Source organism: Oncorhynchus keta, chromosome 6 (assembly GCF_023373465.1).
Source record: "Oncorhynchus keta strain PuntledgeMale-10-30-2019 chromosome 6, Oket_V2, whole genome shotgun sequence".
NCBI classification, from domain to species: Eukaryota; Metazoa; Chordata; class Actinopteri; order Salmoniformes; family Salmonidae; genus Oncorhynchus; species Oncorhynchus keta.
Window position 1 is genome coordinate 7,870,930 of NC_068426.1, and position 17,500 is coordinate 7,888,429.

Here is a 17,500-nt window from a genome sequence, read left to right on the forward strand (position 1 = left end):
TAGGTACTGGTAAGTACTGGTAAGTACTGATAGATACCAGTAAGTACTGGTAGATACCGGTAAGTACTGGTAGGTACTGGTAAGTACTGGTAGGTACTGGTAGATACTGAAAGGTAGTGGTAGATACTGGTAGGTAGTGGTAAGTACTGGTAATTACTGATAGATACTGGTAGGTAGTGGTAAGTACTGGTAGGTACTGATAGCATACAGTACTGATAGGTAGTGGTAGGTATTTCGTAGGTACTGTTAGTGTATGGTACTGGTAGGCTGTATGTGTACTACTCACAGGGACTGGAGCTGGGTCAGGTGATCAAAGTGACCCGGGTGGATGTGGAACAGAGGATTATGGGATATGTTCCTGTGACAATAAGTAAGGAAGTGATCTGTCTGACAGGCGGATGGAGAGGCAGGCAGGTATTCTGAGACTAACATCTTTTAACAGTCAGTAGAACATCATTTGTCATCTTTTATTAAGCCCTTTTGGTCAGATGTAAAGCCACGTTTCCAGGGTTAGAGGAGAAGCAGACATAAACAGTCCTGTGTTGTGAGACTCACAGAATGAGGAGAGACTTTAAAAGCTCTTAAAGCTGTTAAACTGAGGTAATTAACAGCTGTTAAATTGACGTAATTAACAGTATATATTTGTAATATCTTCAATCATTTTTATCATATGTTATGCCGTAATCGGGTTCCATTTGGGAACTGTGTTGTGTGACTCACAGTTTGACGAGAGACTTTAGGCTCTTAAAGGTGTTGTTGGGGAGCTCAGTAATCCGGTTGTCCGACAGGTCTCTGAAAACAGAGGGAGAGAAAAAAGAGAGGGAGGTGGGGGAGCGAGAGCAGAAGGGGAGAGAGAGGGGGCGTAAGGAGAGAGGGGAGAGCAGGAGGGCAGAGAGAGGGGAGAAGGAGAGGGGGAAAGAGAGAGGGAGAGAGAGGGGAGAGCGAGAGCAGGAGGGCAGAGAGGGGGGAAGGAGAGTGGGAAGGAGAGAGGGAGAGAGAGGGGGAGAGCGAGAGCAGGAGGGCAGAGAGGGGGGAAGGAGAGTGGGAAGGAGAGAGGGAGAGAGGGGGGGAACGAGAGCAGGATGGGAGAGAGAGGGGGTAAGCAGAGAGGGAGAGAGAGGGGAGAGCGAGAGCAGGAGGGCAGAGAGGGGGGAAGGAGAGAGGGACAGAGGGGGGAACGAGAGCAGGAGGGGAGAGAGGGGGAAGGAGAGAGGGAGAGAAAGAGAATGTCAGGAAGACAAGTAGACAGAATGACAGATAGACAGAATGACAAGTAGACATAATGATAGGTAGACAGGTAGACAGAATGACAGGTAGACAGGTAGACAGAATGACAGGTACACAGAATGACAGGTAGACAGGTAGACAGAATGACAGGTAGACAGAATGACAGGTAGACAAGTAGACAGAATGACAGATAGACAGAATGACACGTAGACATAATGATAGGTAGACAGGTAGACAGAATGACAGGTAGACATGTAGACAGAATGACAGGTAGACATGTAGACAGAATGACAGGTAAAAATAATGACAGAATGACAGGTAGACAGGTAGACAGAATGACAGGTAGAAAGAATGACAGGTAGACAGTCGACAGAAAGAAAGAATGACAGGTAGAAAGAATGACAGGTAGACAGGTAGACAGAATGACAGGTAGAAAGAATGACAGGTAGACAGGTAGACAGAATGACAGGTAGAAAGAATGACAGGTAAACAGGTAGACAGAATGACAGGTAGACAGGTAGAAAGAATGACAGGTAGACAGAATGACAGGTAGACAGAATGACAGGTAGAATGAATGACAGGTACACAGAATGACAGGTAGACAGGTAGAAAGAATGACAGGTAGACAGGTAGACAGAATGACAGGTAGCCAGAATGACAGGTACACAGAATGACAGGTGACAGGTAGAAAGAATGACAGGTAGACAGAATGACAGACAGGCAGAAAGAATGACAGGTAGACAGGTGACAGATAGAAAGAATGACAGGTAGACACGTAGACAGAATGACAGGTACACAGAATGACAGGTAGACAGAATGACAGGTACACAGAATGACAGGTGACAGGTAGAGAGAATGACAGGTAGAAAGAATGACAGGTGACAGGCACACAGAATGACAGGTACACATAATGACAGGTAGACAGAATGACAGGTACACTGAATGACAGGTAGACAGGTAGAAAGAATGACAGATAGACAGAATGACAGGTAGACAGGTAGAAAGAATGACAGATAGACAGAATGACAGGTACACAGAATGACAGGTGACAGGTAGAAAGAATGACAGGTGACAGGTAGAAAGAATGACAGGTAGACAGAATGACAGGTAGACAGAATGACAGGAGGACAGAATGACAGGTGACAGGTAGAATGAATGACAGGTAGACAGAATGACAGACAGGCAGAAAGAATGACAGGTAGACAGGTGACAGATAGAAAGAATGACAGGTAGACATGTAGACAGAATGACAGGTACACAGAATGACAGGTAGACAGAATGACAGGTACACAGAATGACAGGTGACAGGTAGAAAGAATGACAGGTAGACAGGTAGACAGAATGACAGGTAGACAGAATGACAGGTACACAGAATGACAGGTGACAGGTAGACAGAATGACAGACAGGCAGAAAGAATGACAGGTAGACAGGTGACAGATAGAAAGAATGACAGGTAGACACGTAGACAGAATGACAGGTACACAGAATGACAGGTAGACAGAATGACAGGTACACAGAATGACAGGTGACAGGTAGAAAGAATGACAGGTAGACAGGTAGACAGAATGACAGGTAGACAGAATGACAGGTGACAGGTAGAGAGAATGACAGGTAGAAAGAATGACAGGTGACAGGTAGAACGAATGACAGGCACACAGAATGACAGGTACACATAATGACAGGTACACATAATGACAGGTACACTGAATGACAGGTAGACAGGTAGAAAGAATGACAGGTAGACAGGTAGAAAGAATGACAGATAGACAGAATGACAGGTACACAGAATGACAGGTGACAGGTAGAAAGAATGACAGGTGACAGGTAGAAAGAATGACAGGTAGACAGGTAGACAGAATGACAGGTAGACAGAATGACAGGTGGACAGGTAGACAGAATGACAGGTAGACAGAATGACAGGTGGACAGAATGACAGGTACACAGAATGACAGGTACACAGCATGACAGGTGACAGGTAGAAAGAATGACAGGTAGATAGAATGACAGGTAGACAGGTAGAAAGAATGACAGGTAGACAGGTAGACAAAATGACAGGTAGACAGAATGACAGGTAGACAGAATTACATAATGACAGGTAGACAGAATGACAGGTAGACAGAACGGCTGAATGACGGAGTAGTTACTCACAGTTCTTCCAGCACCACCCTCAACTGAAATTTGTTCTACTTCTCATTGTTCAGTTAAGGTTCTGCTAATAGTTGTCATTGTTCAGTTAGGGTTCTGCTAATAGTTGTCATTGTTCAGTTAAGGTTATGCTAATAGTTGTCATTGTTCAGTTAGGGTTCTGCTAATAGTTGTCATTGTTCAGTTAGGGTTCTAGTAATAGTTGTCATTGTTCAGTTAGGGTTCTAGTAATAGTTGTCATTGTTCAGTTATGGTTCTGCTAATAGTTGTCATTGTTCAGTTAGGGTTCTAGTAATAGTTGTCATTGTTCAGTTAAGGTTCTGCTAATAGTTGTCATTGTTCAGTTATGGTTCTGCTAATAGTTGTCATTGTTCAGTTAGGGTTCTAGTAATAGTTGTCATTGTTCAGTTAGGGTTCTGCTAATAGTTGTCATTGTTCAGTTAAGGTTCTGCTAATAGTTGTCATTGTTCAGTTAGGGTTCTGCTAATAGTTGTCATTGTTCAGTTAGGGTTCTAGTAATAGTTGTCATTGTTCAGTTAGGGTTCTGCTAATATTGTCATTGTTCAATTAGGATTCTGCTAATAGTTGTCATTGTTCAGTTAGGGTTCTAGTAATAGTTGTCATTGTTCAGTTAGGGTTCTGGTAATAGGTGTCATTGTTCAGTTAGGGTTCTAGTAATAGTTGTCATTGTTCAGTTAGGGTTCTAGTAATAGTTGTCATTGTTCAGTTAGGGTTCTGGTAATAGTTGTCATTGTTCAGTTAGGGTTCTAGTAATAGTTGTCATTGTTCAGTTAGGGTTCTGGTAATAGTTGTCATTGTTCAGTTAGGGTTCTAGTAATAGTTGTCATTGTTCAGTTAGGGTTCTATTAATAGTTCTCATTGTTCAGTTAGGGTTCTAGTAATAGTTGTCATTGTTCAGTTAAGGTTCTGCTAATAGTTGTCATTGTTCAGTTAGGGTTCTAGTAATAGTTGTCATTGTTCAGTTAGGGTTCTGGTAATAGTTGTCATTGTTCAGTTAGGGTTCTGCTAATAGTTGTCATTGTTCAGTTAAGGTTCTGCTAATAGTTGTCATTGTTCAGTTAGGGTTCTAGTAATAGTTGTCATTGTTCAGTTAGGATTCTGGTAATAGGTGTCATTGTTCAGTTAGGGTTCTGCTAATAGTTGTCATTGTTCAGTTAGGGTTCTAGTAATAGTTGTCATTGTTCAGTTAGGATTCTGGTAATAGGTGTCATTGTTCAGTTAGGGTTCTGCTAATAGTTGTCATTGTTCAGTTAGGGTTCTGCTAATAGTTGTCATTGTTCAGCTAAGGTTCTGCTAATAGTTGTCATTGTTCAGTTAGGGTTCTAGTAATAGTTGTCATTGTTCAGTTAGGATTCTGGTAATAGGTGTCATTGTTCAGTTAGGGTTCTGCTAATAGTTGTCATTGTTCAGTTAGGGTTCTGCTAATAGTTGTCATTGTTCAGCTAAGGTTCTGCTAATAGTTGTCATTGTTCAGTTAGGGTTCCACTCACAGTTCTTCTAGAACCACTAGAGACTGAAAAGTGTTCTCAGGAAGAGTTGTGATCTTGTTGTCCATTAGGAGCCTGTCAGGGATAGAGAGAATTACTAATAGTTCATCACTGACAGACACACAGAGTCAGTCTGTTCAGTGGTTGTGTGAGTTACTAGGCTGACAGAGTTTGTGTGAGTTACTAGGCTGACAGAGGCTGACAGAATGAGTGTGAGTTACTAGGCTGACAGAGTGGTTGTGTGAGTGTAGGCTGACAGAGTGGTTGTGTGGCTGACAGTTCTAGGCTGACAGAGTGGTTGTCAGTTACTAGGCTGACAGAGTGGTTGTGTGAGTTACTAGGCTGACAGAGTGGTTGTGTGAGTTACTAGGCTGACAGAGTGGTTGTGTGAGTTACTCAGAATGGTTGTTTACTAGGCTGACAGAGTGGTTGTGTGAGTTACTAGGCTGACAGCTGACAGAGTGGTTGTGTGATAGAGTTACTAGGCTGACAGAGTGGTTGTTCTAGGCTGACAGAGTGGTTGTGTTCTAGGCTGACAGAGTGGTTGTGTGAGTGACAGAGTGGTTGTGTGAGTGGCTGACAGAGTGGTTGTTGAGTTACTAGGCTGACAGAGTGGTTGTGTGAGTTACTAGGCTGACAGAGTGGTTGTGTTACTAGGCTGACAGAGTGGTTGTGTGAGTTACTAGGCTGACAGAGTGGTTGTTGAGTTACTAGGCTGACAGAGTGGTTGTGTGAGTGGTTGTGTGAGTTACTAGGCTGACAGAGTGGTTGTGTGAGTTACTAGGCTGACAGAGTGGTTGTGTGAGTGACTAGGCTGACAGAGTGGTGTGTGAGTTACTAGGCTGACAGAGTGGTGTTCAGTTACTAGGCTGACAGAGTGGTTGTGTGAGTTACTAGGCTGAGTGGTGTGAGTTACTAAGTTACTAGGCTGACAGAGTGGTTGTGTGAGTTACTAGGCTGACAGAGTGGTTGTGTGAGTTACTAGGCTGACAGAGTGGTTGTGTGAGTTACTAGGCTGACAGAGTGGTTGTGTGAGTTACTAGGCTGACAGAGTGGTTGTGTTTACTTGACAGAGTGGTTGTGGGTTCTGGCTGACAGAGTGGTTGTGTGAATAGTTGTCATTGTTCTAGGCTGACAGGTTTGTGTGAGTTACTAGGCTGACAGAGTGGTTGTGTGAGTTACTAGGCTGACAGAGTGGTTGTGTGAGTTACTAAGAGTAGTTGTGACATTGTGTCTAGGCTGACAGAGTGGTTGTGGAGTTACTAGGCTGACAGTTTGTGTGAGTTACTAGGCTGACAGAGTGGTTGTGTGAGTTACTAGGCTGACAGAGTGGTTGTGTGAGTTACTAGGCTGACAGAGTGGTTGTGTTACTAGGCTGACAGAGTGGTTGTGTGACTAGGCTGACAGAAGTGTTCTAGGACAGAGTGGTTGTGTGATCTAGGCTGACAGAGTGTTGTGTGAGTTACTAGGCTGACAGAGTGGTTGTGTGAGTTACTAGGCTGACAGAGTGGTTGTGTGAGTTACTAGCCTAGGCTGACAGAGTGGTTGTGTGATTACTAGGCTGACAGAGTGGTTGTACTACAGTTTCATGGTTTCAAACAGAGTGGTTGTGTGAGTTACTAGGCTGACTTGACAGAGTGGTTATGTGTGAGTGACTAGGCTGACAGAGTGGTTGTGTGAGTTACTAGGCTGACAGAGTGGTTGTGTGAGTGACTAGGCTGACAGAGTGGTTGTGTGAGTTACTAGGCTGACAGAGTGGTTGTGTCAACTAGGCTGACAGAGTGGTTGTGTGAGTTTGTGTGACTAGGCTGACAGAGTGGTTGTGTGAGTTACTAGGCTGACAGAGTGGTTGTGTGAGTTACTAGGCTGACAGAGTGGTTGTGTGAGTTACTAGGCTGACAGAATGGTTGTGTGAGTTACTAGGCTGACAGAGTAGTTGTGTGAGTTACTAGGCTGACAGAGTGGTTGTGAGTTACTAGGCTTGTGTGAGTGACTAGGCTGACAGAATGGTTGTGTGAGTTACTAGGCTGACAGAATGGTTGGCTGACAGAGTGAGTTACTAGGCTGACAGAATGGTTGTGTGAGTTACTAGGCTGACAGAATGGTTGTGTGAGTTACTAGGCTGACAGAGTGGTTGTGTGAGTTACTAGGCTGACAGAATGGTTGTGTGAGTGACAGAGTACTAGGCTGACAGAATGGTTGTGTGAGTTACTAGGCTGACAGAGTGGTTGTGTGAGTTACTAGACATGGTTGTGTGAGTTACTAGGCTGACAGAGTGGTTGTGTGAGTTACTAGGCTGACAGAGTGGTTGTGTGAGTTACTAGGCTGACAGAATGGTTGTGTGAGTTACTAGGCTGACAGAGTGGTTGTGTGAGGCTGACAGAGTAGTTGCTGACAGACTAGGCTGACAGTTTGTGTGAGTTACTAGGCTGACAGAGTGGTTGTGTGAGTTACTAGGCTGACAGAGTGGTTGTGTGAGTTACTAGGCTGACAGAGTGGTTGTGTGAGTGACTAGGCTGACAGAGTGGTTGTGTGAGTTACTAGGCTGACAGAGTGATTGTGTGAGTTACTAGGCTGACAGAGTGTGTGAGTTACTAGGCTGACAGAATGGTTGTGTGAGTTACTAGGCTGACAGAATGGTTGTGTTGGCTGACAGAGGTTACTGACAGAGTGGTTGTGTGAGTTACTAGGCTGACAGAGTGGTTGTGTGAGTTACTAGGCTGACAGAGTAGGCTGACAGAGTGGTTGTGTGAGTTACTAGGCTGACAGAATGGTTGTGTGAGTTACTAGGCTGACAGAGTGGTTGTGACAGAGTGAGTTACTAGGCTGACAGAGTGGTTGTGTGAGTTACTAGGCTGACAGAATGGTTGTAGGCTGACAGTGACTAGGCTGACAGAATGGTTGTGTGAGTGACTAGGCTGACAGAATTACTAGGCTGACAGAGTGGTTGTGTGAGTTACTAGGCTGACAGAATGGTTGTGTGAGTTACTAGGCTGACAGAGTGGTTGTGTGAGTTACTAGGCTGACAGAATGGTTTGTGTGAGTTACTAGGCTGACAGAGTTACTAGGCTGACAGAGTGGTTGTGTGAGTTACTAGGCTGACAGAGTGGTTGTGTGAGTTACTAGGCTGACAGAGTGGTTGTGTGAGTTACTAGGCTGACAGAGTGGTTGTGTGAGTTACTAGGCTGACAGAGTGGTTGTGTGAGTTACTAGGCTGACAGAGTGGTTGTGTGAGTTACTAGGCTGACAGAATGGTTGTGTGAGTTACTAGGCTGACAGAGTGGTTGTGTGAGTTACTAGGCTGACAGAGAAGTTACTAGGCTGACAGAGTGGTTGTGTGAGTTACTAGGCTGACAGAGTGGTTGTGTGAGTTACTAGGCTGACAGAGTGGTTGTGGTTGGCTGACAGAATGGCTGTGTGAGTTACTAGGCTGACAGAGTGGTTGTGTGAGTTACTAGGCTGACAGAGTGGTTGTGTGAGTTACTAGGCTGACAGAGTGGTTGTGTGAGTTACTAGGCTGACAGAGTGGTTGTGTGAGTTACTAGGCTGACAGAGTGGTTGTGTGAGTTACTAGGCTGACAGAGTGGTTGTGTGAGTTACTAGGCTGACAGAGTGGTTGTGTGAGTTACTAGGCTGACAGAGTGGTTGTGTGAGTTACTAGGCTGACAGAGTGGTTGTGTGAGTTACTAGGCTGACAGAGTGGTTGTGTGAGTTACTAGGCTGACAGAGTGGTTGTGTGAGTTACTAGGCTGACAGAGTGGTTGTGTGAGTTACTAGGCTGACAGAGTGGTTGTGTGAGTTACTAGGCTGACAGAGTGGTTGTGTGAGTGACTAGGCTGACAGAGTGGTTGTGTGAGTTACTAGGCTGACAGAGTGGTTGACAGAGTGGTGAGTTACTAGGCTGACAGAGTGGTTGTGTGAGTTACTAGGCTGACAGAGTGGTTGTGTGAGTTACTAGGCTGACAGAGTGGTTGTGTGAGTTACTAGGCTGATAGAGTGGTTGTGTGAGTTACTAGGCTGATAGAGTGGTTGTGTGAGTTACTAGGCTGATAGAGTGGTTGTGTGAGTTACTAGGCTGATAGAGTGGTTGTGTGAGTTACTAGGCTGACAGAGTAGTTGTGTGAGTTATGAACAATACCTGTGAAAGATTTTAAAAAACACACAATGTGTGCACGTTCGTGCACAAACACAAAACGCTTCAGAGTGTGTGTAGGTGTAACGGCTGTTGGAAGAAGAGGACCAAGGTGCAGCGTGGTATGTGTCCATATTTATTACATGAACACTGAAATCACAAAAATAACAAAGCGAATGACCGAAACAGTTCTGTCCGGTGCCGACACACAACAGAAAACAACTACCCACCACCCATAGTGGGAAAACAGGCTGCCTAAGTATGGTTCTCAATGAGAGACAACAACTACCCACACCCATAGTGGGAAAACAGGCTGCCTAAGTATGGTTCTCAATGAGAGACAACAACTACCCACACCCATAGTGGGAAAACAGGCTGCCTAAGTATGGTTCTCAATGAGAGACAACAACTACCCACACCCATAGTGGGAAAACAGGCTGCCTAAGTATGGTTCTCAATGAGAGACAACGATAACCAGCTGCCTGGTTGGGAACCATGCCAGGCCTAAACATAGAAACACAACACCTAGACATACAACATAGAATACCCAGGCACATCACACCCTGACCAAACAAAAACATGGAAATATACAAAGCAATCTAGGCTGAGGACAGTAGGAGTCACATTAGATACATTCAGGCTGCCTAAAATGGTTCTCAATGATATCCAAACAGACAACAAGACGTGTTGGTTCCCACACACTAACACACAGTCACACCTCCCCCATGTACCTTACCTGTCACATACACACTAACACAGAGTCACACCTCCCCCATGTACCTTACCTGTCACATACACACTAACACAGAGTCACACCTCCCCCATGTACCTTACCTGTCACATACACACTAACACACAGTCACACCTCCCCCATGTACCTTACCTGTCACATACACACTAACACACAGTCACACCTCCCCATGTACCTTACCTGTCACATACACACTAACACAGAGTCACACCTCCCCCATGTACCTTACCTGACACATACACACTAACACACAGTCACACCTCCCCCATGTATCTTACCTGTCACATACACACTAACACACAGTCACACCTCCCCATGTACCTTACCTGTCACATACACACTAACACAGAGTCACACCTCCCCCATGTACCTTACCTGTCACATACACACTAACACAGAGTCACACCTCCCCCATGTACCTTACCTGTCACATACACACTAACACAGAGTCACACCTCCCCCATGTACCTTACCTGTCACATACACACTAACACACAGTCACACCTCCCCATGTACCTTACCTGTCACATACACACTAACACAGAGTCACACCTCCCCATGTACCTTACCTGACACATACACACTAACACACAGTCACACCTCCCCCATGTACCTTACCTGTCACATACACACTAACACAGAGTCACACCTCCCCCATGTACCTTACCTGACACATACACACTAACACAGAGTCACACCTCCCCATGTACCTTACCTGACACATACACACTAACACAGAGTCACACCTCCCCTTGTACCTTACCTGACACATACACACTAACACACAGTCACACCTCCCCATGTACCTTACCTGACACATACACACTAACACACAGTCACACCTCCCCATGTACCTTACCTGTCACATACACACTAACACAGAGTCACACCTCCCCCATGTACCTTACCTGACACATACACACTAACACACAGTCACACCTCCCCCATGTACCTTACCTGACACATACACACTAACACAGAGTCACACCTCCCCCATGTACCTTACCTGACACATACACACTAACACACAGTCACACCTCCCCCATGTACCTTACCTGACACATACACACTAACACACAGTCACACCTCCCCATGTACCTTACCTGTCACATACACACTAACACAGAGTCACACCTCCCCATGTACCTTACCTGACACATACACACTAACACACAGTCACACCTCCCCCATGTATCTTACCTGTCACATACACACTAACACAGAGTCACACCTCCCCATGTACCTTACCTGACACATACACACTAACACACAGTCACACCTCCCCATGTACCTTACCTGTCACATACACACTAACACAGAGTCACACCTCCCCTTGTACCTTACCTGACACATACACACTAACACACAGTCACACCTCCCCATGTACCTTACCTGACACATACACACTAACACACAGTCACACCTCCCCCATGTACCTTACCTGTCACATACACACTAACACAGAGTCACACCTCCCCCATGTACCTTACCTGACACATACACACTAACACACAGTCACACCTCCCCCATGTACCTTACCTGACACATACACACTAACACAGAGTCACACCTCCCCATGTACCTTACCTGACACATACACACTAACACACAGTCACACCTCCCCCATGTACCTTACCTGACACATACACACTAACACACAGTCACACCTCCCCATGTACCTTACCTGTCACATACACACTAACACAGAGTCACACCTCCCCATGTACCTTACCTGACACATACACACTAACACACAGTCACACCTCCCCCATGTATCTTACCTGTCACATACACACTAACACAGAGTCACACCTCCCCATGTACCTTACCTGACACATACACACTAACACACAGTCACACCTCCCCATGTACCTTACCTGTCACATACACACTAACACAGAGTCACACCTCCCCCATGTACCTTACCTGACACATACACACTAACACAGAGTCACACCTCCCCCATGTACCTTACCTGACACATACACACTAACACACAGTCACACCTCCCCCATGTACCTTACCTGACACATACACACTAACACAGAGTCACACCTCCCCCATGTACCTTACCTGACACATACACACTAACACACAGTCACACCTCCCCCATGTACCTTACCTGACACATACACACTAACACACAGTCACACCTCCCCATGTACCTTACCTGACACATACACACTAACACAGAGTCACACCTCCCCCATGTACCTTACCTGTCACATACACACTAACACACAGTCACACCTCCCCCATGTACCTTACCTGACACATACACACTAACACACAGTCACACCTCCCCCATGTACCTTACCTGACACATACACACTAACACACAGTCACACCTCCCCCATGTAACTTACCTGACACATACACACTAACACAGAGTCACACCTCCCCAGAGTCACACCTCCCCCATGTACCTTACCTGACACATACACACTAACACACAGTCACACCTCCCCATGTACCTTACCTGACACATACACACTAACACAGAGTCACACCTCCCCCATGTACCTTACCTGACACATACACACTAACACACAGTCACACCTCCCCCATGTACCTTACCTGACACATACACACTAACACACAGTCACACCTCCCCCATGTACCTTACCTGTCACATACACACTAACACAGAGTCACACCCCCCCCATGTACCTTACCTGACACATACACACTAACACACAGTCACACCTCCCCCATGTACCTTACCTGTCACATACACACTAACACAGAGTCACACCTCCCCCATGTACCTTACCTGACACATACACACTAACACACAGTCACACCTCCCCCATGTACCTTACCTGTCACATACACACTAACACAGAGTCACACCTCCCCATGTACCTTACCTGACACATACACACTAACACAGAGTCACACCTCCCCATGTACCTTACCTGACACATACACACTAACACACAGTCACACCTCCCCATGTACCTTACCTGTCACATACACACTAACACAGAGTCACACCTCCCCCATGTACCTTACCTGACACATACACACTAACACAGAGTCACACCTCCCCCATGTACCTTACCTGACACATACACACTAACACACAGTCACACCTCCCCCATGTACCTTACCTGACACATACACACTAACACAGAGTCACACCTCCCCATGTACCTTACCTGACACATACACACTAACACACAGTCACACCTCCCCATGTACCTTACCTGACACATACACACTAACACACAGTCACACCTCCCCATGTACCTTACCTGACACATACACACTAACACAGAGTCACACCTCCCCCATGTACCTTACCTGTCACATACACACTAACACAGAGTCACACCTCCCCATGTACCTTACCTGTCACATACACACTAACACAGAGTCACACCTCCCCCATGTACCTTACCTGACACATACACACTAACACACAGTCACACCTCCCCCATGTACCTTACCTGACACATACACACTAACACACAGTCACACCTCCCCATGTACCTTACCTGACACATACACACTAACACACAGTCACACCTCCCCCATGTACCTTACCTGACACATACACACTAACACAGAGTCACACCTCCCCATGTACCTTACCTGTCACATACACACTAACACACAGTCACACCTCCCCCATGTACCTTACCTGACACATACACACTAACACACAGTCACACCTCCCCATGTACCTTACCTGACACATACACACTAACACACAGTCACACCTCCCCCATGTACCTTACCTGACACATACACACTAACACAGAGTCACACCTCCCCCATGTACCTTACCTGACACATACACACTAACACAGAGTCACACCTCCCCATGTACCTTACCTGACACATACACACTAACACACAGTCACACCTCCCCATGTACCTTACCTGTCACATACACACTAACACACAGTCACACCTCCCCATGTATGTGATAACACACAGTCACACCTCCCCCATATACCTTAAACACTAACACTATTTGTCAATAGACATCACCTTACAGGACACATAACACTAACACAGGTCACACCTCCCCATGTACCTTACCTGTTTACACAGAACACAGAATGACAAGACCCATGTACCTTACCTGTACATACACACCCACAGAGTGGAGAACCTCCCCATGTACCTTACCTGACACATACACACTAACACACATCACACCTCCCCATGTACCTTACCTGAACATACACACTAACACACAGTCACACCTCCCCATGTACCTTACCTGAACATACAACTAACACACAGTCACACCCCCATCCCCTGTCACATACACACACTAACACACAGTCATGTACCTTACCTGACACATACACACTAACACAGAGTCACACCTCCCCATGTACCTTACCTGTCACATACACACTAACACAGGTCACACCTCCCCCATGTACCTTACCTGACACATACACACTAACACACAGTCACACCTCCCCCATGTACCTTACCTGACACATACACACTAACACACAGTCACACCTCCCCCATGTACCTTACCTGTCACATACACACTAACACACAGTCACACCTCCCCCATGTACCTTACCTGACACATACACACTAACACACAGTCACACCTCCCCATGTACCTTACCTGTCACATACACACTAACACAGAGTCACACCTCCCCATGTACCTTACCTGACACATACACACTAACACACAGTCACACCTCCCCATGTACCTTACCTGTCACATACACACTAACACACAGTCACACCTCCCCCATGTACCTTACCTGACACATACACACTAACACACAGTCACACCTCCCCCATTACCTACCTTACCTGACACATACACACTAACACACAGTCACACCTCCCCCATGTACCTTACCTGACACATACACACTAACACAGAGTCACACCTCCCCCATGTACCTTACCTGTCACATACACACTAACACACAGTCACACCTCCCCATGTACCTTACCTGACACATACACACTAACACAGAGTCACACCTCCCCATGTACCTTACCTGTCACATACACACTAACACACAGTCACACCTCCCCATGTACCTTACCTGACACATACACACTAACACACAGTCACACCTCCCCATGTACCTTACCTGACACATACACACTAACACACAACACCTCCCCCATGTTTACCTGACACATACAGGACTAACACAGAGTCACACCTCCCCATGTACCTTACCTGTCACATACACACAACAAGAGTCACACAAGACCCCATGTAATGGCATTACCTGACACATAACACTAACACAGAGTCACACCTCCCCATGTACCTTACCTGACACATACACACTAACAGACAGTCACACCTCCCCATGTACCTTACCTGACACATACACCTAACACACAGTCACACCTCCCCATGACACAGTAAACAACATATACACTAACACACAGTCACAGTCCCCCATGTACCTTGACTGACACATAGACACTAACACAGAGTCACACCTCCCCCATGTACCTTACCTGTCACAACACACTAACACACAGTCACACCTCCCCCATGAACCTTACCTGACACATACACACTAACACACAGTCACACCTCCCCCATGTACCTTACCTGTCACATACACACTAACACACAGTCACACCTCCCCCATGTACCTTACCTGACACATACACACTAACACAGAGTCACACCTCCCCCATGTACCTTACCTGACACATACACACTAACACACAGTCACACCTCCCCATATACATAAAACAGCAGTTGTGATTCTGATTCAGTGTCAGCAATAAGACACCAACAGTTTATTTTATGAGAAATACGTTAAAAACACAACACTATTTGTAATAGACATCAATACAGGAGAGAAATATGCTAGCCAGGTCGCTCCAGATGAGACATGGCTTCTGTATGTGTGCCATTCAGAAGGAGAATGAGCAAGACAAGAGATTGTAAGGGCATTTCCACAGTGTAACGAAGACCCTGAGAGTGGAGAAGCTGGTGGTACGTTTTACACACACACACACACAGCTGTCTAATCCTTAGTGTGTGAATCAGCTGTGTATTCCGGTGGAGGAGTAAACAACATATCTAAGTGACAGTCAGTCAGTCTGTCTGCTGTCATTGAGTCAGAGGGATGGAGATGCAGAGCGTGAAGCCTAATATAACTCACCATGTCTGAGAAACAGAGGGGGGAGAGATGGAGAGGGAGAGCGTGAGAGAGGGAGAGAGATTTATATGTTCCTACTCTTCTTTGGCAGTGGCCTTAGCAAATCCCTACATTTCCATGCCAATAATGGCTATTGAATTAAATTGTATGAGACAGGGAGTGAGAGAGAGAGAGAGAGACAGAGAGAGAGAGCGTGAGAAGTAGAGAGGGATAAAGAGAGTGAAAGAGAGAGGATAGAGACAGACAAACAAAGAGAGAGAAACTCACCTGTCTAGAGAGAAGAAAGGGAAGAGAGATATAGAAAGAGAGAAAGAGAACAGAAAAGAAGAGAGAGAGAGAGAGAGAGAGAGAGAGAGAAAGAGAGAGAAGAGAGAGAGAGACAGAGAGAGAGAGAGAGAGACAAACTCCTAAGAAACTCCTAACAAACTCCTAGAGAGATAGAGAGAGAGAGAGAGAAAGAGGAGAGAGAGAACTCCTAAGAGAAAGAGAGAGAGAGAGAGAAGAAACCCTAAAGTAGAGAGAAAGAGGGAGAGAGATTTAAGAACTCCTTCAGAAAGAGAGGGTAGAGAGAGAGAACAGAGACTCCTAAGAGAAGAGAGAGAAAGGAGTGGGAAGGAGAGAGAGAAATAAAGAGTGGGAGTGAGAAGGAGAGAGAGAAATAAAGAGTGGGAGTGAGAAGGAGAGAGAGAATGAAAGAGAGAGGGAGGGGTTATAGAAGAAATAGAGAAAGACCACCAAGGTATGTTGCAGAAGTGATTTTACCAGAGGATTCTGGGTAATACAAACAGAGAAGGAGTCCTACCAGACTAACATTGTGTCTGTACAGATCCCCCATTGAGATATACTACTATGAGTTTACCACGCCTGTAGGATACAGAGACAGGGGAAATTAGTGTCCGTCCAAAATGGTACCCTATACTACCCTATTACCTCTACAGATGTGGGCCCTGGCCAAAAGTAGTGCACAAAATAGGGTTCCATTTGGAACGAACCCTTCACAAACCAACGCTGCGTCAACAGAGACTCCTCGTTCAGATAAGAGCTTTAAAACTCTGTAGGAAACGAGCTTCACATGGAGATTTCCTTTGAGATTCGTCTTTAATTTTGTTGCAAAGTGAAGTAAAGTGATGTTTTGTAGGATATCGGATCAGACAGGGATATCCTAACAAACTCCTAACAAACTCCCAACAAACTCCTAACAAACTCCTAACAAACTCCAAACTAATATCCTAACAAACTCCTAAAAAACTCCTAACAAACTCCTAACAAACTCCTAACTAATATCCTAACAAACTCCTAACAAACTCCTAACAAACTAGTATATCCTAACAAACTCCTAACAAACTCCTAACAAACTAGTATATCCTAACAAACTACGATATCCTAACAAACTCCTAACAAAATAGGATATCCTAACAAACTCCTAACAAACTAGGATATCCTAACAAACTCCTAACAAAATAGAATATCCTAACAAACTCCTAACAAAATAGGATATCCTAACAAACTCCAAACTAACAAACTCCTAACAAACTCCTAACAAAATAGGATATCCTAACAAACTCCTAACAAAATAGGATATCCTAACAAACTCCTAACAAACTCCTA

At 45.4% G+C, this 17,500-nt stretch overlaps 1 protein-coding gene and 1 long non-coding RNA gene across 4 annotated transcripts in view; both read right to left on the reverse strand.

Annotated features, from left to right (window-relative positions):
• LOC118385715 (relaxin receptor 2-like) overlaps window positions 1-17,500 on the reverse strand; it is a 297,386-nt gene that overhangs the window by 151,028 nt on the left and 128,858 nt on the right. The window contains exons 11-13 of the mRNA XM_052520430.1: window positions 4,885-4,956; window positions 721-792; window positions 287-358 (exon numbers count right to left, since the gene is read on the reverse strand). Of these exons, the coding sequence (XP_052376390.1) occupies window positions 287-358; window positions 721-792; window positions 4,885-4,956 (216 nt within the window). The remainder of the gene's footprint in view (window positions 1-286; window positions 359-720; window positions 793-4,884; window positions 4,957-17,500) is intronic.
• On the reverse strand, window positions 11,631-13,320 carry LOC127930666 (uncharacterized). Of its 3 annotated transcripts, none has more exons than XR_008138663.1 (4): window positions 13,114-13,320; window positions 12,811-12,872; window positions 12,520-12,617; window positions 11,631-11,721 (listed from the first exon to the last, which is right to left on the reverse strand). It is a non-coding gene; the product is annotated as an uncharacterized LOC127930666 (long non-coding RNA). The 3 variants fall into 3 exon arrangements; XR_008138665.1 differs by lacking the exon at window positions 11,631-11,721 and adding an exon at window positions 12,235-12,287 and having other exon boundaries at window positions 12,435-12,617; XR_008138664.1 differs by lacking the exons at window positions 11,631-11,721; window positions 12,520-12,617 and adding an exon at window positions 12,263-12,385 and having other exon boundaries at window positions 12,726-12,872.